The sequence below is a fragment of the Mytilus trossulus genome, chromosome 6, assembly GCF_036588685.1.
Source record: "Mytilus trossulus isolate FHL-02 chromosome 6, PNRI_Mtr1.1.1.hap1, whole genome shotgun sequence".
Lineage (NCBI taxonomy): Eukaryota > Metazoa > Mollusca > Bivalvia > Mytilida > Mytilidae > Mytilus > Mytilus trossulus.
The window spans coordinates 12,825,277-12,852,949 of NC_086378.1; the positions used below are offsets into that span (position 1 = coordinate 12,825,277).

At 31.3% G+C, this 27,673-nt stretch overlaps 3 protein-coding genes across 4 annotated transcripts in view; 1 reads left to right on the plus strand and 2 right to left on the minus strand.

The window, feature by feature from the left end:
• The window catches only part of LOC134720816 (TBC1 domain family member 31-like), a 41,209-nt gene extending 38,533 nt beyond the window's left edge, over nt 1–2,676 (minus strand). Inside the window, exons 1-2 of one of the 2 annotated variants that reach the window (XM_063583341.1) lie at nt 2,571–2,676; nt 125–220 (exon numbers count right to left, since the gene is read on the minus strand). In XM_063583341.1, coding sequence (XP_063439411.1) covers nt 125–201 — 77 coding nt within the window. In that variant the 5' untranslated portion in view covers nt 202–220; nt 2,571–2,676. Of the gene's footprint in view, nt 1–124; nt 221–2,541 lie in introns of both variants that reach the window. The other variant, XM_063583340.1, reaches the window with a different exon arrangement.
• A 263-nt stretch (nt 2,677–2,939) lies between these two features.
• Nucleotides 2,940–14,239, plus strand: LOC134720817 (derlin-1-like). The gene is made up of 8 exons (XM_063583343.1): nt 2,940–3,257; nt 4,287–4,386; nt 4,848–4,912; nt 7,200–7,226; nt 9,085–9,180; nt 9,851–9,903; nt 10,543–10,653; nt 12,328–14,239. The coding sequence occupies exons 1-8, from the start codon at nt 3,099–3,101 to the stop codon at nt 12,461–12,463; spliced, it is 747 nt and encodes a 248-aa protein (XP_063439413.1). The 5' UTR covers nt 2,940–3,098; the 3' UTR covers nt 12,464–14,239.
• Nucleotides 14,240–26,803: 12,564 nt separating this feature from the next.
• LOC134722324 (mucin-2-like) lies at nt 26,804–27,673 on the minus strand. Its single transcript, XM_063585933.1, has one exon. It carries the CDS (start codon nt 27,671–27,673, stop codon nt 26,804–26,806), a length of 870 nt encoding a protein of 289 aa, XP_063442003.1.

A 27,673-nucleotide genomic window follows, 5' to 3' on the forward strand; every position in this document is an offset into this window, starting at 1 on the left:
TTATTGTTGTTCAAACATTTTTTGGCAGCAGGAAAGAATTGAATCTGAATTATCTTTGCAATTTTTTTCATTACAAAATAATAAAGTGATATTGATGATTACTTGTTTTATATTAACATCATACCCATTATCAGATGATGGTGTAGGTTTTCTGTGCCAAACTTTACCAGATGTCTTTTTACAAACATCAAGGGACTGCATCTTAGATGGAACCTTGTACCTGCAAAATACAAATATTTTTTAAACTGTCACAATTTGCAACATATTCACTTTGAAAAACCTTGTGCATCTTCACATACATGGTATACAATACATTACTTGATCTTTAGCTAGGAATTTTTATTTAACATGTTTAACATATGCAAATAAATAATTTCTCATGAAAAATCAATGCTGGTACATTTTGTACAAATGTACATGTATATAAAACTTGAAACTGAATCTTCAACAATATGCCTTGGAAGCAATGGGTCACATATAAAAGTTTTTAAAATAATTTGGGAAAACATTGAACTGTTATGACTGTGAACAAATAAAATTAAATTCTACATTTGTATCTCAAAAAACTTATATCGCATCCTAATTTTTTCGTGATGTTGTCTGTAAAGTCTGCAAATCTAGACATTTTACAGTAGATCTGTGTAAACTCATTGTTGCTGTGAGTAAACTTACCAGTATTCTCAATGGATGTCAAGTGAACACCATAGAAAGATCTTAAAAGAGTATTGCTTTTATCCATACAACAAATGATTTAGATTTCTATAAATTAAACAAATAATTAAGGCAGTGTCTGCGCGTACCCGCATGCGGGTACGAATAGTCAAATTGCTGTTCTAGGCTGCGCGTACCCACATCCGGTTTTCTAATAAAAGGCCATCGAATCGGGAATGAAACGTGAAATATGTAAGAAAATTATCGATAGTATAGGGATTTTAGTGTAGAACGAGTGAAGAATATGAAAAAATAATATTTTCAAATTGTATTTATTAATTAAAATTAAATGCACAATGATGGAAAATGAAACTGTACAGTCCCTGAAAAGAAAAAAGTAAAAGAAAACTACTAAAATTAAAGCTGGAGTTTATAAACAATTAAAGAAGCAAGTTATAATATCAATTTAAACCATTTACAAAAGATTCATGTAACTAATTAAGATTTGGAACACATTTTACATATCAAATATGATTGTTTTGGCACGGATTTCAACCCGGCTGCACATTTCAAATGTTGCCAGCCTCCGTTCACGTTTCATTAATCATTATTACTTGCTTCTTTAAATTTAAATTTTTATAAACTCATGCTTTAATTTTAGCAGTTTTATATATTTTAAAATTTTAGTTTCTGTTTAACATTTTACTTAAAGATTATTTTAAAATATCATATGGGTATATTTTTAATTTATAAAAAAAATATTCTTTAAATTTGCATTAAAATTTTCATCTTCGCTAGCCAAGGGCAATCCCGCTGGATCGTAACCCTTGGCTAGCGAAGATGTAAAATTTTATAATAGTATTAATTTCTATCATGTTTTTCTTTTACAGGGACTGTACAGGTTCATTTTCCATCATTGTGCATTTAATTTTGCAATGATTATTATGTATCATTATTTAATAAATACAATTTGAAAATATAATTTTTCATACTTTTCACTCGTTCTACACGATATCCCCATTTTATCGATAATTTCCGTAGATATTTCACGTTTTATACCCGATCCAATGGCATTTTATTAGAAAACCGGATGTGGGTGGGCGCAGCCTAGAACGGCAATTTGACTATTCGTACCCGCATGCGGGTACGCGCAGACACTGCCAATAATTAATGCTTCAACAGTTCAAAACAAGCCTTCAACCTTAAAATATTCCACATGTTTTCATTATTTCAAGAATATATACAATCTAGTTATCTTAATAAGTTTATTAAACTTAAATGCACTTAATATAAAACTTTTTTTTTAAGTAAGGAGACCGATCCCAGGGCGAAACAGACTCTATTATGGGCAAACAAACTCAGGACAAACATGTTTTTTAAGGACGGACAGACCCATTTGACAGATTGAAAAAGCTTGTCTAAAACCGTGTAAGTTCTAACAATTATCTTTAATTTTTAAGGGACTTGTAATTCACTTACAGACTAATTGTTACTGTTAGGATGACAGGTAATAAAATTGAGAATGGAAATGGGGAATGTGTCAAAGAGACAACAACCCGACCAAAATAAAAAAACACAACAGCAGAAGGTCACCAACAGGTCTTCAATGTAGCGAGAAATTCCCGCACCCGAAGGCGTCCTTCAGCTGGCCCCTAAACAAATATATACTAGTTCAGTGATAATGAACGCCATACTAATTTCCAAATTGTACACAAGAAACTAAAATTTAAATAATACAAGACTAACAAAGGCCAGAGGCTCCTGACTTGGAGTGTGAATAGTATTGCTCTTCTAAAAATCAGTGATGTTTACAATAACTACATGTAATATTCGAACTTCTAAAATGAAGTAGATTTTTTTATTTGACATTAGCTATTACATATTTCATACCCTGTAAATTTTGAATTTGCCTCACTAACTTATTTGCATTTCAACTTCACAAAGTGTGGATAGTATTGCTCTTCTAAAAATCAGTGATGTTTACAATTTTTCGGGACCAAACATGTTTTGATTTGTAGCGCTTTGATAAAATTATAGATTTTTAAATTCATAAAAATACGAACTCTAATGATAAATTAAATTCATCATTGCAGCGATTATAGAATCTCATCTAGCCTTCAATATAAATTTATTTAAAGTTCTAATTTTCAAATATATTGAAGATACATTTTATATTTGAAAAAGAAAATGCACGTATTTTTTCACATTAATTCGTTTTACTAAATTAATGTATGAAACATACATACTTTCGTAAACTTTTGGGTTTACGAGATTTGAACAGAGAAAAATCCCGAGCAAACCGATTAATGTTTACTTCCGGTGATAATCAACTTTTTGTGCAAAAGCCACGTCAGTTTTACACGGTTTTAAATATAAGTAAAGTTAACAGGTACCAATATCAAGACAACTGATGATCTGATTTACTGAAATTTCATTCAAGAAACAAGATGTCATCGAATGATATCGGAGATTGGTATCGCAGTATTCCGAAAATAACGAAATGGTGGTTTTCAGGATCAGTTATTATACCAATAGCAGCGAAGTTGGGACTTTTGAATCCTATGTGGTTGTTTCTACATTATGAATCCTTAATTTACAAATTTCAGGTACATTGAATCAGTAATACTTACATTTGACAAATTGTCATTATAGTGGTTTATTTAACATACATCGTCATTAAGCACAAGGTTTTGCTAGCCACAAAACTAGGTTCAACCTACCATTTTTTCTTAAACTGTCCAGTACCAAGTCAGGAATATGGCCGTTGTTAACCTATCAATAGTTTTTTTCTATGTATTTTCCTTTATCATTTGTTTTTTGTTGTTGCACAAGCCGACAATTTGAAAAGGGGCACCAACTTTTCAATATTCTCTTTATGACATGTATGACTCAAATTGTGTAGAAAAAATTCTGGATCTTTGCATTCTTTGGTCCAACAGTAAGAAGAAGATATTTTATTGCAAACTGATATAGTCTTCAAGATCTAATACAGCAATGAATTGACATTAATAATTCTGATTAGTTTTGCTATAAATGACATGTTTGTTTAGCAATGTTTAGTTTATCATGTTTATACAAACTATATAACTTTATAAAACACAATGAAAAGATAAATAAAACTGTCTATTCAATAAAATCGTCAAAACTAAAAATTTAAATAAGTTAAAAATAAAAAAAAAAAAAAAAAAAAAGATCCTATCACTTAAACTTTTTAGAATAATAATAAATTATCACATTTCTTACACATCACAGTACGCCAGTCTAAAAATATGTGTCTTCAAACCTTTTTTAAAACGAGGAAGCGATTGTTCTCTCCGTAAATGAATTGGTAGGTCATTCCACAATGTAGCTCCAGCTCGGTGTACTCGTTTATTTTTTTAACTCTCAATAATAGATGAATGGCTTAGTAGACTTAAGCCTGGAGTTAGAAGCACTTTAATAAGATGACAGAAATCTTCTCGGTTTACGATAATATTGTCTTTACTTGATGTTTGATTAAACATTTCAACTGGACCGTAAACTCGGTGTTACTGTTTATTTTTACAATTTACTTTCTCAATAATGCTTTTGTGATTAAAACTTTGATCTGCATGAATATTGTTCTTATATTATATTTATCCTTGTTTTTTTTTCAGTTTTGGAGGCCACTAACAGCTGTTCTATTTTATCCAACAGGATTCCCATACTTGATAAATCTTTATTTCTTATATTCTTATTCTACCAGAATAGAGACAGGTATGCTAATTATTTCTATAATACCTTTCATACATGTGAATGATGTATATGTACAACCTCATGTTACAATATAAATGATTTATAAGTTAATACACAGTGCTAATAAATCATTTGTAACTTTTAAACAATTTATTTGCACTGTTTATAAAAGTTAAAAACAAATAAAATATTTCAAGTTCCAGGAGATTTGTGCACATGGTTTATGAAATTTTGAGAGAAAAAAATATGTTTAAAATTGAGATTTACACATCTGTACATGTACTTACATTTGTAATGTACATGTTCACATCTGCTAAAAGGGAAATAATTCACTTCTGATTCAATAAAGTGTATTTAACACATGGTGGCTATATAAAAGAACAGCCTGAGAGCCCAAGTTCCCTTTAAACATTTAACTGTTTTTATATGGGAGCTAATTATTCTTCATGAATCATGATTATAGTTTGATATGTGTTTTTTAGGTATATATGATGGCAAGCCGGCAGAATATGCTTTTATGTGGCTCTTCAACTGGTTGGCACTTGTTGTATCCTTTGAAATAAATTTGGATGAATAAAAACAAAAATAGAATAAATATCAGTTAGGCAGAAAGTGATTGACAAGTAATCAAATCATATATATAGCAACTTCTGACATTCTTCTATATGTATAATGAGGGGTGCAAAGGAGGTATCTGCACGGAAGAACATGCAATGAAATTGCCATTTCACAATGAATGAACAATTAAAAAATTCTTGCACTTTGATCTTTTTACCAATTTCAAGAAACATGCTATAAATGAACCTTTTTTCACGGCTGCACGTGAAATAAAAATGGCAAAACAAGTTGCAGGAAAATCACCCCTTACAACCCTCTCTAATGCTTAGATATGAAAATACAACATCCACAAATGCTCTCAAGATTCAATACCTCCTTATCACAGTATTCCAAAAACCATATAAAAAGTAACCATGGTACGACAATACACAGACAATTTATTGCTTAGTATAGCAAATGCTCTTTCACCTCCTTATTTTCTTTCAAAATGTTCTTGTATTAATTTAAATAGAATTGACTATATAGCTAGCTATTGGCAAACGAAAATGGATCAACAAAATGAATGGTTGGGTTCTTCACCACATGCCCTGCAGCTCAGGCTTGTAAATTGCTGTCTGGCCTGTAAAAGTCATCTCTACAGACTAAAAGGCCAACAGGATCATACTAAAATTCCTAAAAAATAAATATCATGAACCTGTACTGTACATGTAGATATTAAAGTTTATCTTGAAGACTGGGCTTGATGTAGACGTCTTAGCACTCTAAGGCCACACCAATTTAATTCCTTGTTCAATGGACCTGCCCGCACCTATTTTTTTCCAAAACGGATTTTTTTTTTCTTGCTTCCCGCATCCGGAAATGTAATCATGTCCATTTCCCGCACAGTTTTTTTGTAAATATTATATAAAGATCTCAACACTTGTTTTGAAAATCACAGTCTAGCCTTTATATAACGATTTTAAACCATCAGCACCCCACAACACTGTAAATATCTGCGAGAATATTTGTTTCAGCATGAAACCAATTTTTTCCAAGCGGCAGTGCTCCGATATAAATATATAAGCGCGGAAATACCAGTACAGAACAAAACTTTGGTTTCTTTCCCCCTAACTTATATTCCCTATACAAAAATGTTCGTTGTTAAAATAAAGTACAAAGAACTTCTGAAGGATTTGCAATTAACTGCAATTATAATGTAAAGCGACGGTCATACCTGCTGCAGGTTAGTGCACCTGTCCTGGTTGATTCCGGGACCTGTCGTTCAGCAGTTATCGTTTGTTGATGTGGTTCATTGGTATTTTCCCGTTAGGAAACATAATTTAGATCGTTGGTTTTCCTGTTCGAATTGTGTACAATACTAAGTTGTGGTCCCTTATAGCTTGCTGGTTGGTCTTGATCAAAGCTCTATGTAAAAGGCCGTACTTTGACCTATGTTTGTTATTATCAGGTTGGGACCAACCCTCCCTCAGGCAAGGGCCTTGAAGGGGTCATTTTCCCATGTTTACTGTTGTAGAAAAGAAAATAGAAATACTAAGGATTTGAACAGTGCTACTATACAAAACCTTTGACAACTTAGAATGTTTTACTCAAAAAGAGGAGAAATACATTATATTTTAAACAACTTTTCTAAAATAGAAGATGTGGTATGATTGTCAATGAGACAACTATCCACAAAAGACCAAAATGACTCAAACATTAACAACTACAGGTCACCGTATGGCCCTTCAACGATGAGCAAAGCCCATACAGCATAGTCTGCTATAAAAGGCCCTGATAAGACAATGTAAAACAATTAAAACGAGAAAACTAACGGCCTTAGCTATGTCCACTTATTTTGAATAATATTAAACTGTTAATGTAAATTAGTTAACATGGTTAAAGTCCAGGAATATTACAAAATTCTTGGACATGTTTTGACCATTTAATACCAAATATTATAGTTCTTTGGGAAAATATAAGCCCTTTTGTACTTGAAGTGTTTTTACAAAAAAAATATATTATAACTTATATTGGCCCCTCATAAAAGGGATATTCATAACATTAAGGGGTTGTTCTGAACCTGATTATGACTTGGAAGAAATTAAATTGGTGTGGCCAAGAAAAGAAAACTAAGTTAAAAATATTATTTTTTTAAGGAAGTGGAATATTTTGATAAGATTTCTGTTGATTTTGGGGGGTTAACAGCAGAGATTTTGTTTGAATTTTGACCAATGACATGAAGCTTTTTACATTTATGTTGATTTACATTAGAGTTTTTTCTTAACCAATAAAAACAGATAATTGGATTAGTAGCTGAAATATATGTAAGTACAACATGTAAAAAAATCACTGTAGTATCTATACTCAAAAAGGAAAGAGTTTTGTATCGATTCATAAAATCTTACTCATACTAAATAACTCTCTTAATTGCCTACCCATACAATTGACAAGTTGTTAGCAAGTTGAATGAATGAAATTCAAATGAATGCTGTTCTTTGAATTTTTTGTTAATTCTTGGATTTAAATGCTGATTTAAAAATAAAAGAAGAAAGCGAATAAACATGATAAATACAAGTTATATGAATTTAACTTGATTTGAACTAATGATGAAACAACAAAATCTGAAACCATTGATTTTATCTCCAATTCTAATATGACATGCTTCTTTCGCTTTGTGAATAAACTCATGCTCTAAATCTAATAAAATTTGTTTGCATATGTGTATATGAACTACTGCAGAATAATACATTTTATGAAATTAGCATGCATTTAATATATTTCATTTATTTAAAACACTTCTAAACTTTTAAATGAGGCACATATTGATACTTATTCATTTATTTTGACTGTAATGTGTTGCAGTTCGAAATTGACATATTTGACCTAGATATGACCATATTGTTCATGCTGGCTATTCAAAACTCTTCCTTTTGAAAAAAAAAATATTACCTTAAAGGTAATAAATAATTATCCTAATCAGAATCGAAATAATTGATGGAAGCTATTCTTTATTGTAGTTTAAACATGGGTAGGCATTATATTCGTGTTATTTTAGCCCTCACTATAGCTCAGGCAAAAATAATCATGAATATAATGCCTACCCATGTTAAAACTACAATAAAGTATAGCTTCCATCAATTATTTCTTAACTAAAAATGTGATACATATCATTATGAAAATGAAAGAATTATTGGAATAAATATAAAACAAATACATCATGTACATTCATTCATTCATTCATATCTTTAATTCCTCATAAATGAGATTCAATGAACATACAATAATTAAATATAAGTAAACGTTACAATATAATTACACACACAATTTTAGTATAAGAGCAAAATATAAGGTAAATACACAAAAGATAATATATAAATAGTCTATGCAAGCAATGTTTAAGTAAAAATGCAGTGACACATCATGTATTGACACATCTAACAACACTGTCTAAGAGATCGACTATATTCTGCTACACACTGGATAACATGTGCATGACACAGCTTGAGAAATTGATCGGATTCCTCTATGCTTGAAAAAATTGTCAGTGGTTTTCGACCGAGTAAAATTTGAAACAGGATTTCGTCGTCATACATGCTTAATTCACAGTAAAGCTGCACTGGAAAATTGTTACTTAAAATGTCCCACCATACTTCGCACTGTTCATTAGTACTTGGGCAATTGCAGCAAGCGTGTACATAAACATCTTTAAAATTCCTTGTACATATATCACATCTATTACTTGTTGTATTTGGTATTTCAGTTAGTAATTTGGTGATTAAAAAGAAATTGACATATTTGACCTAGATATGACCATATTGTTCATGCTGGCTATTCAAAACTCTTCCTTTTGAAAAAAAAATTATTACCTTAAAGGTAATAAATAATTATCCTAATCAGAATCGAAATAATTGATGGAAGCTATTCTTTATTGTAGTTTAAACATGGGTAGGCATTATATTCGTGTTATTTTAGCCCTCACTATAGCTCAGGCAAAAATAATCACGAATATAATGCCTACCCATGTTAAAACTACAATAAAGTATAGCTTCCATCAATTATTTCTTAACTAAAAATGTGATACATATCATTATGAAAATGAAAGAATTATTGGAATAAATATAAAACAAATACATAATGTACATAATCAGGTCACTTTATAATTCTCTTTATTTACTATTATAGTTACTGATGGATCCTATGGTGTTAAGTGTGTTATATGTGTGGTGCCAGTTAAATAAAGATCAGATTGTACAGTTCTGGTTTGGAACACAGTTTAAGGTGGGTAGTTTTTATACACACATGTATGTGTGCAGACGTAATGTTTTTTGTCAGATACATCACAAAAATACCTGGCAGTTTTTAAATTGAGCAGAATATGTTTTCAAATCTTTTAAAAGGATCATGGATTAATTTTTTTATTTTATTTCAAAAATTAAATGAACTTCATATAGTGGTTGAATTTCAATTGCATAGCATAGTGGCTAGTGCATACAAGAAACATCATTACATAAACTAAATTTTTACATTAGATTTCCTGTAGATGTGAATCTAATATTCTGTAAAACCTGTCATAGTCAATGTGTACATTTAGTCACCTTGATAGCACTTTTATCTTTTATTTTGTCTCATGTTATACGGTCAAAATATATGTTTAAAATTAAATTTGTTTGATCACTTTATATGGTGGATCTTTACATGTTGATTATTTATTAACATTGTTAGAAAATTCATATTATAATTATTGTAAAATTTTAAAACAACTATACTTATAATAACCAGTACCACATCTAAAAATACATGTACCAAGTCAGGAATGTAATCGTTGTTATCCATTCGTTTGATGTGTTTGAGCTTTTAATTTTGCCATTTGATTAGTGACTTTCCTTTTGAATTTTCCTCAAGAGTTCAGTTTTTTTGTGAAAACTGTCAATATTTTTTTCTTTTTCAGGCCATGTATTTGCCCTGGGTTTTGTTTGCTTTCAATGCTATTATTGGAAGTGGGTATGTAGAAATTTTATACTGTAGATGTTATAAATAAACAGTTTTCTGCCATCTTTAATTATTACACTCTTTTTATTTAACATAATGCAAAACTACCAGCATGTAATATCTTGACCTAACATAAAATTATTCTTGTGGTTTTGTAGCTCATTGGAAATTGATTCCTTGTCAATTGAATACAACATCTATGTTTCACTTTATAAAAAACAATTTAATGCAAAAAAAATGTTGAATAACAGGGTCCTCACTAAGATTAGTCCGTGAGTCTATGACATAATATTCAAAATTGGTGAGTCCAAAGATGCATCAATAGCAGTTCCTGTACTCCCCTAAGATAAATTTACTTTTTTTAGGTCAATACATTATATATGTTAAATTATGTCCTAAGCACTTGTCTAGTTTGCCTATATCAGGAATGCTTAAAGTCCAATATTTGAAAGCAGTGAGAATGTATAAGAACATTTGAAACAGTCAAAGAGTTATATGACAAAAAAATACATAAAAGTAACCAATTCAATGGAAGGTCAAGTTTGCCTGAGACAGTTTTATACACTGTTTAATATAGTAAATTTTTAAAAATAATATTGTTAGTGAGTCAATGAATCACTCAACATGATAGTTTATGTATATTTTTTCCAGTGGCCTAGCACAGTTACTTGGAATAGTTGTTGGACACTTGTATTTCTTCTTAATGTTTAAATATCCACAAGATTTTGGAGGAGCTACATGGTTACGAGTACCAGCCATATTGTAAGTTTGTTATCAGTAGTATGATCAAATTTATCTTAATTAAATTAAAACTTGCCATAATTTTGAATTAATGTACAAAAAAAAAGATGGCTCATCTGGTGGCAGCATACAAAACACTATCAAATGAAAAAAAAATAGATGGCTCATCTGGTGGCAGCATACAAAACACTATGAAATGAAAAAAAATTACTGTATTTAGTCATGTATAGTGCACACTTTTTTACCCAAAATATGAAGTTGGTACAATGGGTGTGGTATACATAGAGAATAATACATGGCAAAATCCGTATCATATGTCGTATCATCCCGAGACATCAATATCAGCCCGAGGGCCTTTAGGCCCGAGGGATGATATTGGTCGAGGGTGATACAGCATGTGATACGGATTTTCCCATGTATTATACGCTTTATCATATATTTCAACAGAAGAGTTTTATATTATATGAACTGTTTTCTGATCCATAGCACTGGGTTACCTTCAGTTCTGCTTTTGTCTTGTTTCAAAGCTTTAAAATAACTGCTCAATTATTTATACGAAGCACCTAGGTTACCTTACAATCTGTTGTTTTGAAAATATTTTGTTTATTATTGTATTATTGAGTGTTTTGTAATTTTTATAGTTGCATTTAGTGTGCCAAAAAAATTGTTGTAAAAACTTGAAGTTCGTGACGTTACATACCAAACAATGACGTCATTCAAAAAATTGACCTATTTTTAGAGAAAAAAAAAATCTTTTTTTTTTTTTTTAATTTTTTTTATATTTTTTTTTTTTTTTTTTTTAATAGAAAAAAAATTCTTAAGCAAAAAAAACCCCTAAAAAACTGACTTAAGTTTAAAAAAAAAAAAAAAAAAAAGGTATGCGATACGGGTTTTACCATGCGATACGGGGTATGCGATACGGGTTTAGCCATGCGATACGGGGTATGCGATACAGGGTAGGTGATACAGACTGGAAAAAAGAACCTTTATTAGATATACAAAATAGCTGTATTTTGTACTAAATATATGATAAACAACTATAGATGACTTTAGATTTAAAAAAAAAAATATCAACAATTTTGATTTCAGCAGATAAAATATTTGAACATGGTACAATTGCCAATTAGTCATGTATCTTACTTTCCAAAAGACATTGATTTAATTATAAGTTAATATTATGTCATTAACAGTTAGCACAACAATAGAAAAAATATCATGTGATAGTAAATTGGTCAACAGATGATTGGATTAACTTTGAATTGATTTATAACATATGGTATTTATACTTGATAATTGTTGAAAACTGATTGATGCTCTAAAGATATCTTGTTTGGTTTAATAGTGTGATGTATTGAAGCTTTACTTTTGTCATGTTATAAACATCTTCTTGTATTCATATGTAAACCTGATACAATCAACTTTGACTGTTAGAACATATAGATAGAGGGCAACATATACTTATACTTTCATAGATTAACTAAATTCAACTTAATGAAAAAGAAGATTGTTCCAAACATTAGTGCAATTAACATCTGTTTTATAGGCCTTGTAAAAATCATGGCAAGTATTTGGGAATCTTTTATCAGAATCCAATCAACCAAATGTTTAAATCCAACTCAAATTATGTGAACGACTTCTATCAATTCTATTTCCATATTGTTTAAATAAATATTTTTAAAAATTGTTTTTTCTTAGATACAAATGGCTACCAAACAGAAGAGGCGGAGTGTCAGGATTTGGACAAGCCCCAGCCAGCAGACGACAGGATGGCAATAATAATGCAAATGGTGGCAGGCATGCCTGGGGAAGAGGAAATCAACTTGGGGATTAAGAAGATCTGAAATATAGAAAACATCATTTTATTACACTGTAATGCTTGCATACATGTGGTGAAAAGAATTCTTCATGTTCACCAAGACCAGTTTCATCAAGGACTGAAATATAGACATGTTTACAGTGATGTGAAATTTAAGTTTGATAACATAAGTTGAATGCATTGTACAATGTACAAATATTGAAACTAAGACTTTGTTTATTCTGTAAACCATGATAATTTATAATGTCTTTAGTATCCCTATTTTCATGGTGAAAGCTTGTCTTCAAAACAATTAATTGCCCTGAAAATTTGACAAGAAGTTTATAAGTATCTTTATAAAAGATAAAATTATAAAATGCCATACAAGCATATTTTTCTAAAATGTCCCCATTTGCATATGCAGCTGTGCATGCATATTTTAATCATTATGAGGGTTTATGTTTATTTCCATGGAAACCATATCACATTTTATTGTCCTTCACATAAAACCATGTCTTTTTTAATCAATGTTTTTGTTTTGTTTTATTTATCATGAAGAAATCAACCTTCAATGAATTCACAAAATTTCTTGGTATTTTATTATTTTAGTGTATTAAGCATCAAATGCTGTAAAACATTTAAAAAACCAAAGACCAGTAATTTTGCTTTCTGCTGGTTAAAGGAAAAGTTTCATGTACTTTCAAAGTTCTTCTTTATTTTGTTGTGAACAAGATATTTGTATAGATTGCAATGGTCTCTTCCTCACTATACTTACATAAGAGGCACACAGTGCAAGAACATTGGTATTCAAAATCTGTTTGACATTTTAAATGGGTTACACATTTACTGAGCCTAATTGAACTGTTAAGCTCATGTGCAAAGATAACACACTATTTATTCTATTAAATTATATATTTGGGTAGGAAAAAAATGCTTTGTTTACTACTAATGTATAAAAAATCATGTGTGTTATTTAAATTTCTTCTTCTTTGTGATTGATCCTCTGCATTACAAAAACTGTTTCTCACAATCAATTTTCTTTGACATTCAATGTCTTCATTATAGAAAAATGAAATCCAAAGATCCTATCGAATGCAGTAGTAGATCTTTTTTTTTTATGTATTCTTGAAAGTAAAAAGGTATGCTAATACTGGTAAAATATGGAATGCTATTGTGAACATGATCTGCTTATTCAAAACTACTTATTGAAATTTTCTTTACTTTTTTATTTTTTTCATTCATTCCTTAGACTGAAATAAACACAAAGACTTACCATATTCAGCTGTGTATTATTCACACTTATTTTATCCAAGACATATAATTGGTAGAGGGGTGTGTATTATACTGTATTGTAGACTGAAGACATTTCCTTCTTCATTACTGTATCATTTCAAAGTACAGGTGTGGAAACACAACAGATTTTGGGATAAAAAAAAAGGGATGCAGATAATACACATCCAAATTTGGTACATTTATTCTATTTAAAGCAGCTTCAATTGTGTCATGTACATGTAAGTCCAAGTCATTGAATTCATTCAATATTAAACAATAAGTGTGTTTTAAGCTGAACTCTTTTCAGTCTTTCTTGCTTCATAAATCATTTTATTATGTCATGTACATGTAAGTCCAAGACATTGAGTCCATTCAATAACAATAAGTGTTTTTTAAGCTGCATTCTTTTCAGTGTTTCTTGCTTCATAAATCATTTTATTATTTATGCCCATTTTTGTCAGTTGTGTTTAACTGCTGTAGTGTGTTGTATGTCATCAAATAATATAATTTTGTTGAAATTAAATAAATATTGTTTATGAATTGTTTGATATTTTCAAAAACATAAATGCCAAACAAACCAAAGTTTCAAAAGCAGAAAAAAATCTACCTCACCCAAAAGCACATTGAGGGGCCTCCTGTTGCTAAATGGTGTAAAAAGTTCTACCTCTGTAATCACTAACCAGTCAACAGTGAGGTTGTGAGTTTGAACCCACTTGTGCGGATGCACTGGACTTCAATCTTAATTCACCAGGATTGTCAAGATTCCTCCTGGTTTTCTTCAAGCACTCCTGCTTCCTCCGCCAATAAAAACTGGTCCCATGAAATATCCCAAAAGTGGAGTTAAAACACCAACAATCAAACAATCAAAAGCACATTGATTTATTTAAAGATTCTCAAGAGATTTCCTTTAACTCTTTTATCCTTATCTTTACCAAAACTTGTTACTTAGATTCTTGCGATGTTATTGTAATCTATCAGCATAACCATAGTTACCTTTATGATATTTTCCTGATGTTAGTTATAAATTTAATCTCCTGTAAAATCTGAAATTATTATGAGCACTCATTTTTGTCAAACCTGCAACTTTTATTGCAAAAAGCTCGACGTAGGGATAGTGATCCTGCAGCGGCAGCAGAGGTGGCTTCAGCTAACTTCTTAAAAGGTTTATATTTTAGAAGGTGAAAGACCTGGATGCTTCATACTTTGTATAAAGATGCCTCATAATACAAAATTTCCGTCAGTGACATGTCCAATGTCCTTGACATCATTTTTATGGTTCAGTGACCACTTGAAAAAAAAGTTCAGAATTTTTGTAATGTTGAATTCTCTCTTATTATAAGTAATAGGAAAACTATATTTGGTGTGTGCGTACCTTGCAAAGTCCTCATGCCCGTCAAACAGTTTTCACTTGATCTCTACTGTATTTCATGGATCAGTGAACAAGGTTAAGTTTTGGTGGTCAAGTCCATATCACAGATACTAAAAGCAATAGGGCTAGTATATTTGGTGTATGGAAGGATTGTAAGGTGTACATGTTAAACTGGCAGGTGTCATCTGACCTTGACCTCATTTTCATGGTTCAGTGGTTATAGTTTAAGTTTTTGTGTTTTGGTCTGTTTTTATACGCCCGGGACGGGAGGTATTATGGTATTCCGTTGTCTGTCCGTCTGGAAAGTTTTTGATTTATGGGGCTTTATTCATAAAAAAAGGGGGATTTTGAACACTTCGGACAATAACTCAAAAAGGCTTTCACAAATGTCCATGAAACTTTGGTGAATTGTTTATATCTATTTATGTGACAAATAATAATTTATAAAATCTGATGAAAACATAGGATATTTTACTCTTGTTAAAATTGGTTTCAATTGAAATCACAAATGATACCTTAGCATCGCAGCTTTTTTATAGAGTTAGGTTTCGGTGGAAGGGTTGAGCGCAATAAAAAATGTTATAAAACATAACTAGTCTACAATAGCACATAATAATTGAACAAGTGACAACATAAAAATCCTAACATGTGACTAAATATTCCTTAAATGTTAAAAGGTGTCATTTTATGAAAAAAATAAGGAAATCAATGCTCCTAAATATTTATCAATATGATCATCTTGTGAATATTCTAAACAATAAATGGTATACCGTTGTCTGTTCGTCATCCACACTTCAGACAATAACTCACATATGATCCCTTTCCATTTTATAAATATTAAAGGTACTTGGTACTCAGAAAGTGTGTTGTGAACAAGATAGAATGTATGGATGAAAAATTAAGACAACAAACTTAGTTAAATTTGAGGTAGCCTTAATAGTGCCAATTTGAATTTGTTTGTGCATTTTTATTTATTATTTGGGGGGGGGGGGTATTTGACAGGGCTCACACTATTTCTAGTTGATCATATAAATTCATTAAAAGACAAGTTAAAAGAGCAACTGGCGTATCATGCGCTAAAGCGCAGCCTTTTATTCTCATACTTTATGCAATAGGTCTACTATATTTTTTGTATGGAATGATTTTAAGGTGTATATGTCTAGCAGACAAATGTCATCTGACCTTGACCTCATTTTCATGGTTCAGTGCCAAATTTCAGTGGTCAAAGTTAAGTTTTTAAGTTTTGGTATCTAATATTATATGCCAAAGGTCAATTATATTTGGTGTATGGAAATATATTATGATCTATATGTCAGTCCCACATGTTTTATTGACCATGACCTCAATTTCACGGTTCATTGCACAGTGTTAAAATTTTGTGTTTTGGTTTATTTTTCTTAAATTATAAGTAATAGGTCAACTATATTTGTTATATGGAACCATTGTTAGCTGTACATGTCTGTCTGGCATTGTTCATCTGACCTTGACCTCATTTTCATGGTTCATTGGCCTTTGTTTAACTATCTTGGTTAATGTTAAGTTTATGTGAAAGTTGTTATAAAGATTCATGTTTAGGACTATCAACATAATATCAATGATTATTAAAGAAGGCGAGACATTTCAGTGTGTGCACTCTTGTAATGATTTTAACTATTTTTGGAGGAAAAATTGGTTATTGATTTGTGAATGCAAAAGAAGTTGCAGTCTATACAAAAACTAGACGACCAAATCATAAAAATAGGTACTACCAGTAATACTGTTTTTTTATTTGGATCAGCTAAGCAAAGTACACTGATGGATACCTTTTTTGAGTTTTTCTTAATCCGTGAATGAAATAAATAAAAAAATTAAACTGTAGCTCTCACTCAATTGTGCCATCAGTGTGATTCTGACTCATTGAAATTAACCTCATATTTTCAAATGTTATAATCAGTAATTGTTTCAATGATTGGCAGAATAAAGGCAAAACAATGCATTAAATCAAGCACTGAAACATATGTATGACAAGAATGTGTCCATAGTTCACGGATGCCCCATTCGTGGTTATATTTTCTATGTGCAATTGACAGTGAAAATGGGGGAAAATCTCTAATTTGGCATAAAAATTCGAAAGATCATATCATAAGGAACATGTGTACGGTACTAAGTTTCAAGTTGATTGTGATTGGACTTCAACTTCATCAACAAGTATGCACACGCTGAAATGTCTCACCTTCTTTACTATCATTGATATTATGTTGATAGTGTCCTAAATATAAAGCTTTATTACAACTGTCACATAAACTAAACATTAACCAAGAAAACTAAACATTCACCAATGAAACATGAAAATGAGGTCAAGGTCAGATGAACCATGCGAGGCAAACAAGTACAGCTAACAATTCTTCCATACAACAAATGTAGTTGCTTATAGTTTAAGAAAAATAGACCAAAACACAAAATCTTAACACTGTGCAATGAACCGTGAAGTTGAGGTCATGGTCAATAAAACCTGTTTTAGAAAAACGGAACAAAATACCAAAATTAACGCCGAGGAATAAACCGTGAAAAATGAGATCAAGGTGAAAAGGTCAAACAAAGCCTGTGCGACAGACATACAGATCATAAAATACTTCTATACATCAAATATAGGTGACCTATTACATATAGCATTACAAAAGACCAAAACTCAAAAACCTAACTTTCACCACTGAACAATGAAAATGAGGTCAAGGTCAAATTACAGCTGCCAGCTAAACATGGTCACCTTATAATCATTCCATACACCAAATATAGTACCCCTTATGCTCATCAATAAAAGAATAAAACAATATATATAATTATTTGAACAAAGCAAAGAGCAATGAAACATTACAATGAGAGTTGTTTAACTATTATATTTAGAATCAAGTGATACAATCTTCCACATGCAAATGTCTCTTAGGCATTGACCCTTTCTAAAAAAAAAAAGTCATCTTGATTTCATCTTCTATTAAATATTAAGAAATTTCTTAATCTAGACTGCAGAAAATTATTCTATAATGGTTATATCTTGCCATCAATTGATTATTGTTGTATAGTAGTTGTAGCAGTGAGGGTTTAAATTGGATATTAAACACAGGCACTCGTCTCAGAAAAACAATAATCCTATGTACCTTTATATGTTATATAAAGGTTTATAAGAAAAATAATTCTGAGACGAGTGCCTGTGATATCTAATAACAAAAGAGAGCTGCTAGATTAATACTAGAAACAGACCCTTTCGCTCCTTCTGTGCCATTATTCAAACACTTAAAGCCATAAGAAACGAGTGACCGGTGAAAAATAATGTTCTTCCAATTCTTGAACCAATGCATTCACACATTATAAACTTAGTCTTCTGTGCACGAATTTGTCATTTTTTCGTGTAAATTTCATATAATCGTTATTTTTTTGTTCAATCGGTCAGTGTTGTTGAAAAAATATGGCAGGTAATTAAAGTTCGTGTTTGGAAGCCGAAGTTCAACGATTGTCACCTGTTTGTCCACAATCGACAAAAAATCAACAAAAAACACGGATATTGAGCACGTGTTTCACATGTAAATTCAGACAATAATTTATTTTAAGGACATCCATGCGTATTTTGATCATCGGATTTTTACGAGATGGGTCACACTGAGGTCACTTTGCATACGGAAAATATGTCGGGGGAACTGCTTCCTGGAAAGAAGCAATTAAAATAAAGTAAACTTTTTTCTAAATATGAATAAATTAAAGAATTTTCTTCAGAAAAAAAGTATATGTACATAAGTTTTATAATGAAAACTATCCATTGAGTTATAAAAAAAAAAGCATATGCATTATATTGATTTGAGGTTTCTTATGACTTTAAACTGGATGACAGTTTACGGACGCCATCACGAGTTAATTGACCGTTATGGAATAACCGTTTCACAAATGATATCGGATATGTTCCTTACGTCGTAACCACAATCCCCTTCCCTTTCATGAATGCGACCTACCGAATTAGACTTTTTACCGGATTTGATATCACATAAGCAAAACGACGGGTGCCACATGTGGAGCAGGATCTGCTTACCCTTCCGGGGCACCGGAGACCACCCCTAGTTTTTGATGGGGTTCGAGTTGTTTATTTTTTGGTTTTCTATGTTGTGTCATGTGTACTATTGTTTGTCTGTTTGTCTCTTTCATTTTTAGCCATGGCGTTGTCAGTTCGTTTAAATTTATGAGTTTTACTGTCCCTTTGGTATCTTTCGTCCCTCTTTTTTTAACAGAGAATAAAATGTCACAGGTAGTTTGTGATGTCATTCAAGTGCATTAAAATGATGCCCCATCATATCTTACTAACAAGTTTCATTATGTTTCAGACACAAATCCATACCCCATTGAGAAATGTTGTCCAAGGAAATCTCATATTCCCTAAACCAAAAACAGAATAGTTCAAAAAATCTCTTATGTATTTTGGACCATTCTTGTGGAATAATTCGCCAATACCGTTAAGAAATATTACAAAATGTAAATTCTTTCAAATACAAAATAAGTTTTAACAGATTATTTACTAAAATCAACCTAGCTGTATAGATAATATTGAGAAATGATTATGTCATCATGTGTTTTTTTTATAACATTCAATCAAGTTGGATAGAACGTTACTATCATACTTGACTTGTCGTACTAATGTATACAATGTATATGTTTCATTTTGTTTGCATTTTGTTTGATTTTTATGATGAAGACATCAGAGACGATTAGTTATATATATAGCTAAAAGTTTGACCCTCTTGAAATAAAGTATATTGTTGTTGTTGTTGTTGTTGCTGTATGAAGTGAAGAAAAATTTTCACTTTTGAACTCGTAACTGTCAACAACAAATTTATTAATTTTGTAAAAAATGTTAATGTTCTGCTTACAATACCTGTAAACGTTATGTTTGATTTTTTCAAAGGTTACAGTTGCCTTTTTGTCACTTTTGGTATCACCAGCCCAGAAGATAGCACTTCGACGTTGACATGAATATCAATTATATGGTCATTTTTAAAAATTTCTTGTTATAAAACTTTGAATTTTGCGAAAAACTAAGGATTTTTTTACCCCAGGAATAGATTAACTAAGCCGTATTGGCATAAAATTTCGAAAATTTTGCGTCTTCATTGCTCTTTGACTTTGTACGTGTTTGTGATGTCATTCAAGTGCATTTTGTCATTTTGTTTTTTGTTCATGGATTTATGAGTTTTTAACAGCGGTATACTACTGTTGCCTTTATTTGCCTTTATAACTATTTTGATTCTAGCGTCACTTGTGAGTCTTATGTATATGAAACGCGCGTATGGCGTATATACTTATAACCCTGGTACCTTTGATAACAATTTCCAATACTCGGTCGATGCCACTTTGGACGTTTCCTCCCCGAGGGTAACACCAGCCTAGTATTCAGCACTTCGGTGTTGACATGAATATCAATTATATGGTCTTTTTTATAAATTTCTTGTTGCAAAAACTTGAATTTTGCGAAAAACTAAGGATTTTCTTATCCCAGGAATAGAATACTGTAAATTCAGAAATTAATGCGAGGTTTTTATTATTGCGAAAAATGCGAAAAAAGTTGTAAACGCAATAATTTAAACTTGCGTTTTGAAATATTTAATATGAATTTAACAGAATTTTTCTCAAAATCGTAAAACTTAGAATCGCATTTAAGTCTGAAATGACAACATCGCAATAATAAATGCACGCAATAATTTCTGAATTTACAGTACATTAGCTGTATTTGGCACAATATTTTGAAAATTTTGGGTCCTCATAACTTATAACTATTTTGATCTGAGCGTCACTGATGAGTTTTATGTAGCGCTTACGGCGTATTTAATTATAATCCTGGTACCTTTGATAATAATTGTTACTAAATATATCTTTATTCTCATAAAGCCAATGCATAACATCAGTACAGAGATAACAACAATAACTATTTACAATATATACAAAACAAGGAGAGAGGTTACAGAAGTCTCTAGCCAGGAGGACAAACACAAGTATTAATATGTTTTATAAATAAACAAAGTTTCTTCAGGACTGGTTTTCGTGTACTCGACATACGTTCCAAAAATTTAAATGTATTATGTCGTTGTACAAAATAGGAGGATAAATACTCTGTACGTTTTTTTATAGAAAAAAGTACATTCCAATAGATAGTGATATTCGTCACCAATTTGTCGATTTTCACATAGATGACTAACACGGTTTTCTTGTTCAATGCATTGTATTAACATTATGTCATAGATTAAACATTCTAATTTAAGATTATATCTTGAACTGTAAACATTCCGAGGCTGTATTTATGCATATAAACTGAACGGCTTTGGAAACGCAACACTAGATTATTTTTGTGTTATTTTTGAATGAATGTGTCAACGTCAAAAGCGATGACTGCCTGTTACTAACGCAAAAACGATTGTCAGAAAGGTCAACAAATTCTGTGTGACATTTTTTGGGTTCTGTTTTACACCTTCTGATTTTGCATTTGTTTAACCCATTAATTGGTTTTGGCAATTATGCGGTTGGAACTTGAAGGCTTTATACAGGTTTTCCTTCAGTCAATTCTTTGGCAATGCAGTTCATTGGAAACATTTATGGCATGAATCTGTACTTTATGGCACTCGGCAATTTGGTTAGCAGTTGACGTTGCGGCCGTAAACATGATTGGCAAATGACGTTGCATAATCAAATTCTGTTGATGTTTCATTGTCACTACACATTGATCTGTTCATTGACGGCCAGCAACAAATCTAGTCTACTTGTATCGTTGTCGAAAGGACAGTAGAACGAGTTTATGAAGTCATACGGTATGGTTGCAGCACATTTATTTTTTCATGTTTTCAGTATTCTTAAGGGCTAATTCAGTTCTTTGTTTTTTTTTTATTTCTCAGACTTGGCAAAATAGAGATGCAACATTTAAAAAAAAGTAAGTAAGGCAAAGGATTGAAAGAACTGTTTCACAAAGCCAAAAAACTGAAACAATCTTTCACGGGACCAAAATTTCGACACACTCCGAATATGTATTTAACTTTTTTTATTGCTATAAAGTTGTTATTGAAAGAATTTAGATATATAGATTCAAGTTCAAGTTTGATAGTTCATTATCGTCTCACCACATACACACAAGTAAAAAGTAAAAACACAATAATTTTAGAATGCATTCGCCATTCCTAAAAGAATTTGCGAGACTGTTATAAATAAACAATATTAAAACATCAGAATAGAACATAATTTTGTTATTTACACAGAACATAAAAGTGCAATATCACCATGCAGATTCCAGGATAAAAGTACATAAATATTCCTTCGTCAAATTTCAACGAAATGAAAATCTCATTTCGTCCCAATAATTTATTGTGAAAGGTTTTGCCAAAAGAACAACAAACATTTTCATTTTTTGATAATAAAAAAATTTTCATCATCTGATTAGGTTAAGTAAAAGAAAAGGTTGTATAACGGTGTTGAAAAGTCATAAATCAATTGAGAACAAAATCTTTGTAACGAACCAAAATCGAGGGAAACACAACAACTTTAAGAGAAAAAACAGGTAAAATCACAAAAATACTAAACTCCGAGGAAAATTCAAAACTGAAAGTCCCTAATCAAATGGCAAAATCAAGAGCTCAATCCCATCGAACGAATATGGATAACAACTGTCATATTACTGACTTGGTACAGGCATTTTCTTGTGTGGAAAAATGGTGGATAAAAACTGGTTATATAGCTTGCTAAACCTCTCATTTCCATAACAGTTGCATCAAATTTCGTTCAACTGACAACGACGTTTGACGAAAACAAACATACATAATAGGTAGAAATGTCACAAATAGGGATACAGCAGTCAACATTGTGTTATAATCGTAATCACTACAAAAATAAACAAACATGTAACAAAAAAGGATGAGTTTTTGAGGATTGAATAAGTCAATGAAATGATTTACCTTTGTTTCACTTTCACTGTTGATATTCTTTTATTTGAATAACTAAACACGCATAACGTATGCGTAATCTATCTCAGCTAAGGGGTTAAATGTATGGTCACACGAATAAGGATTTAATGAGGTCGAATTGTTCACTTACAAGTACCTAACAATAGAAGCATATAGCTTTGGTTACCACATTATTATAAACCATTAACATATATCAAATTACGTGATTGATAAGTATAATGTATTGATGCTAAGAGTCATTCTGGTTGTTAATGTGTTGATATATACTCGTCTAAATGATAGATATAAATAAAATATTACTGTTTGAGATTTCCATTACGTGTTATATAGTGAAACATTTTGAATCATACAAAAAAGACACATTGTTTTTATAAATACTGTTTATAATAGCATATTAATGGCAACTCTCCAATTTGTTTCTAGGCAACAAAAAAATGATAATACATTTTGTACAAACAAAAATGTCATTTTGAAAACTTCTTAACCTAGTCTGACGAAACATCAATAATGATAATCCGTATACATGTACAGGCTTCAATTTGTTGCCATGCATTTTTCTCAGATATGTTATGTGTATGTGTATGTAATATATTGATCGATGAGATGTGACAATGAATATGACATATGAATACATGAATACATTGAGCAACATGATAAACAATAATGAACATTAAGAAACATTTTATTCGGTATATATTGTATGCATTATTACTTAAATAATTTTTAGAAAAAATACGTTTAATCCCTATTTAAGTCATTCTCAGCATTATTATTCGTTTGGCTACTATTTCCCGTCAAATCCACAGCCGGTTGACATGTCGTATGGCTTTCAAACTTTTTACATCCGGGCATAGTTTTGTGTGGACGTAGCGCGCGTCCGGTGTATAAAAGTATTTGTTTAACCTGTTACCTTTAGATGGCAATTTTTCGATTGTTTCTCTGTCCTATATTTTCTCCCATTTATCTGTTTATTTATTGTAACCCTGTCGTGTAATGTTGTAACTTTTTTAAAATGTTATAATTAACACTGCCTTTAAAACGGGAGGTTTGGCATGCCACAAAACCAGGTTCAACTCACCATTTTTTTTCATAAAATGCCCTGTACCAAGTCAGTTTCGGTGTTGTGTCTCTGTTGTGTTGTAGTTCTCTTATATTTTTCAAACTTTCTCAAACTTTTGGTATAGGTACAATATTTTTTACCTTGATAATTTATGCTTTATTTCAAAAACAAAATACAATCACATACAATTAAAGAAATAAATAAAACAACTTAGAAATGAAATAAAATTGAGAATGGAAATAGGGAATGTGTCAAAGAGACAACAACCCGACCAAATAAAAAAACAACAGCAGAAGGTCACCAACAGGTCTTCAATGTAGCGAGAAATTCCCGCACCCGGAGGCGTCCTTCAGCTGGCCCCTAAACAAATATATACTAGTTCAGTGATAATGAACGCCATACTAATTTCCAAATTGTACACAAGAAACTAAAATTAAAATAATACAAAACTAACAAAGGCCAGAGGCTCCTGACTTGGGACAGGCGCAAAAATGCGGCGGGGTTAAACATGTGTGTGAGATCTCAACCCTCCCCCTATACCTCTAACCAATGTAGAAAAGTAAACGCATAACAATACGCACATTAAAATTCAGTTCAAGAGAAGTCCGAGTCTGATGTCAGAAGATGTAACCAAAGAAAATAAACAAAATGACAATAATACATAAATAACAACAGACTACTAGCAGTTAACTGACATGTCAGCTCCAGACTTCAATTAAACTGACTGAAAGATTATGATTTCATCATATGAACATCAGGCACAATCCTTCCCGTTAGGGGTTTAGTATCATACCATCATAACATATATGAGAAGAACATAACCTGTGTCATGCCAACAACTGTTTTTAGAATAAATGTGTTTAGTTCCGACGCAAAGACCTTATCAGTGACTCAATATTAACGCCAAAATATGCAATCTTTAATGACTTGACAACAGTATCGTAATTATATCCCTTCTCAATAAGTCTATTCAAAGGTTTTGTAAGTTTCTGAGGTAAATACTGACACCTTTGTGCTTTATAAAGAATATTTCCATAAAAAATTGGATGTGAAATACCTGAACGTATAAGAAGTCTGCATGTTGAGCTATATTTACGAATGATGTCTTTATACCGATGATAAAATTTAGTAAATGTTTTGACTAGTTTGTGATATCGAAATCCCTGGTGTAATATTTTTTTAGTAATACATAAATTTCTCTCGTTAAAATCTAAAACATTGTTACATACACGAGCGAATCGTACAAGTTGAGATATATAAACACCGTAAGATGGTGACAAGGGAACGTCACCATCTAAAAACAGATAATTAACGATAGGAAATGAAAATCATAAATGTTAGTATTCAGCTTTCCGTTAGTGATATAGATATCAAGATCGAGGAAAGGGCAGTGGTCATTGTTAGTATTAGCTTTATCTAAAGTAAATTCAGCAGGATAAATTTCATTAATATACATACTGAAATCGTCATTATTGAGAGCCAAAATATCATCCAAATATCTAAAAGTATTATTAAATTTGTTTATCAGATGTTGTTTTGATGGGTCTTTGCTTATTTTTGTCATAAATTGTACCTCATAACAATACAAAAATAGGTCCGCAATAAGTGGTGCACAGTTAGTCCCCATTGGAATTCCGATAATCTGACGATATACGGAATCCCCAAAGCGAACAAAAATGTTATCTAGTAAAAATTCAAGGGCATATATAGTATCAAAGCATGTCCAATTAACATAGTTTTTTTGTTTATTGCTACTAAAAAATGACCTAAAAGAGTTTAAACATATATATTCACATTCTGATTTTTTGAATGTCCATTTAATTAGGTGTGTGAATTTTTTCTTAATGAGAATGTGAGGCAATGTGGTATACAGGATAGAAATACATGTTATAGAAAATTACTTTACTTTATAATATAATATTTTAATATTATAATATGTTAGTTAACTTTGAAATGAATAAAGGTACATTTTTAAGTACGTTAACATTAGTCACTGATATTTGATACGTTTCCCTCAGTTTTAGTTTGTAACCCGGATTTTTTTAAATTTTTTTATCTATCGATTTATGAATTTTGAACAGCGGTATGGTACTGTTGCCTTTGTTTACCTGTAACGGAATAATTTGATTTTTTTGTATGAGGTAATGTTATGCACATATGTTCAGTTACATGTATGCGGATTAACGGAGGTAGATTTTAACAGCTATTTATATTTACACCTGTGAGTCTCAGCTTAGTAAAAGTATATCTGATTTTATCATGCTCTTGTTTACAAAGCAAAAGCAAAACGTCAATTAAGAGTATTGTTTTCATGAATTTTTGATATTTTAATCGTTTCTTGTTTTCACTAGGTCCCAATACAGTTTTCACGGTAAGTGCAGTCATGTTGAATAGAGGTCATATTTTCAAAATGAAGGTAAATATGGTCTGAAAAACACGGGAAAACATCATTTAATCTGAACAGTTGCTTGGAAACAGGCACAAGAATTCCCATAGTTTCACACTATTTCCATCCCTATTGAAATAATCTGCCCCTATTCAATATGGACGAAATAGGCATGGAAATGCCTATACAACGGGACTGAGTCATGTGCAAGAGGAGAATGGTTCAGAAAGAAACATTTCTAAGGAATTCGAATGTCTCAAATCGACAAAGAATTATATATATCAAGCCTACTTTTTAACATCTTAACTATGTCAAAATTGTAATTTTTCTATTTACCTGATTTATTTTCTGCTAGTGTTGAACTTTTACTGGTACCAGGTCTTGTACTTTGAGTTGTAGTTATTTTAGTTGTCATTGATTGGGAGGCGGTTGTTGGTTTTGCTTTGACTATAAAAGGACAAAAATATGCCGTATCTGCTACACAGTAACACAGTCCTGGACCGGTAGTATTAATACATGTGTCATACACGTCACATTTAGTTTCAAAACATGATCCAACTGCAAGTGGTTCTGTTGAAAATGTCGACGCTGTTGAATTTTCGGTAAGTATAGATGTTTGCGTAGTTGATATTCTATTCATCGATGATGATGTGATTTGTGTGCTGGTTGAAAGTGGTGTTCTCATTGGTGATGGCGATGCAATTTGTGTTGTACCAAACTTTGTCGTCGGTGTAGTGGTTGATATTGTTTTCGATGATGTAGTGGTTGGTGTCGGTTTTAGTGGTTTGTTTGGTGTTGTGGATGGTGTGATCGAATTCATTGATTTCATAGAAGCAATTCTAGTAGCGGTTGAAGATGAGCTATGCACTAACGTTGGTTTTAGAACATATGGACAGAAGTATCCTTTATCAATTAAACAATAACATAATCCTGGAACCGTAGCATTGATACACTCATTATTTTTGTCACATTTTGTTTGAGAACAAAATCCTACTTCTGGCTTGGTTATGGAGGTCGGTGTTTTAGTCATCTTTACAGTTGGTTTTGCAATCAGTGTTGGCATAAGTGTTGTGGTTGTAATTGTCGTTGATGAGGTGGTTGAACTCGTTGTTGGTGTTTTGTTCGGTATTGTAGATGGTGTGGTAGTTGTTATGGTTAGGACCTGAACAGCAAAAAAATTAAGAAAGAAAATCGTCAT

Coding starts and splice junctions, on each gene's coding strand:
- LOC134720817 (XM_063583343.1), top strand. CDS start 3,099: ATGTCATCGAATGATATCGGAGATTGGTATCGCAGTATTCCGAAAATA. Junction 9,181..9,850: donor GGTTTGGAACACAGTTTAAG/GTGGGTAGTTTT, acceptor TTTCTTTTTCAG/GCCATGTATTTGCCCTGGGT. Junction 9,904..10,542: donor AATGCTATTATTGGAAGTGG/GTATGTAGAAAT, acceptor TATTTTTTCCAG/TGGCCTAGCACAGTTACTTG.
- LOC134722324 (XM_063585933.1), bottom strand. CDS start 27,673: ATGACGATTTTCTTTCTTAATTTTTTTGCTGTTCAGGTCCTAACCATA.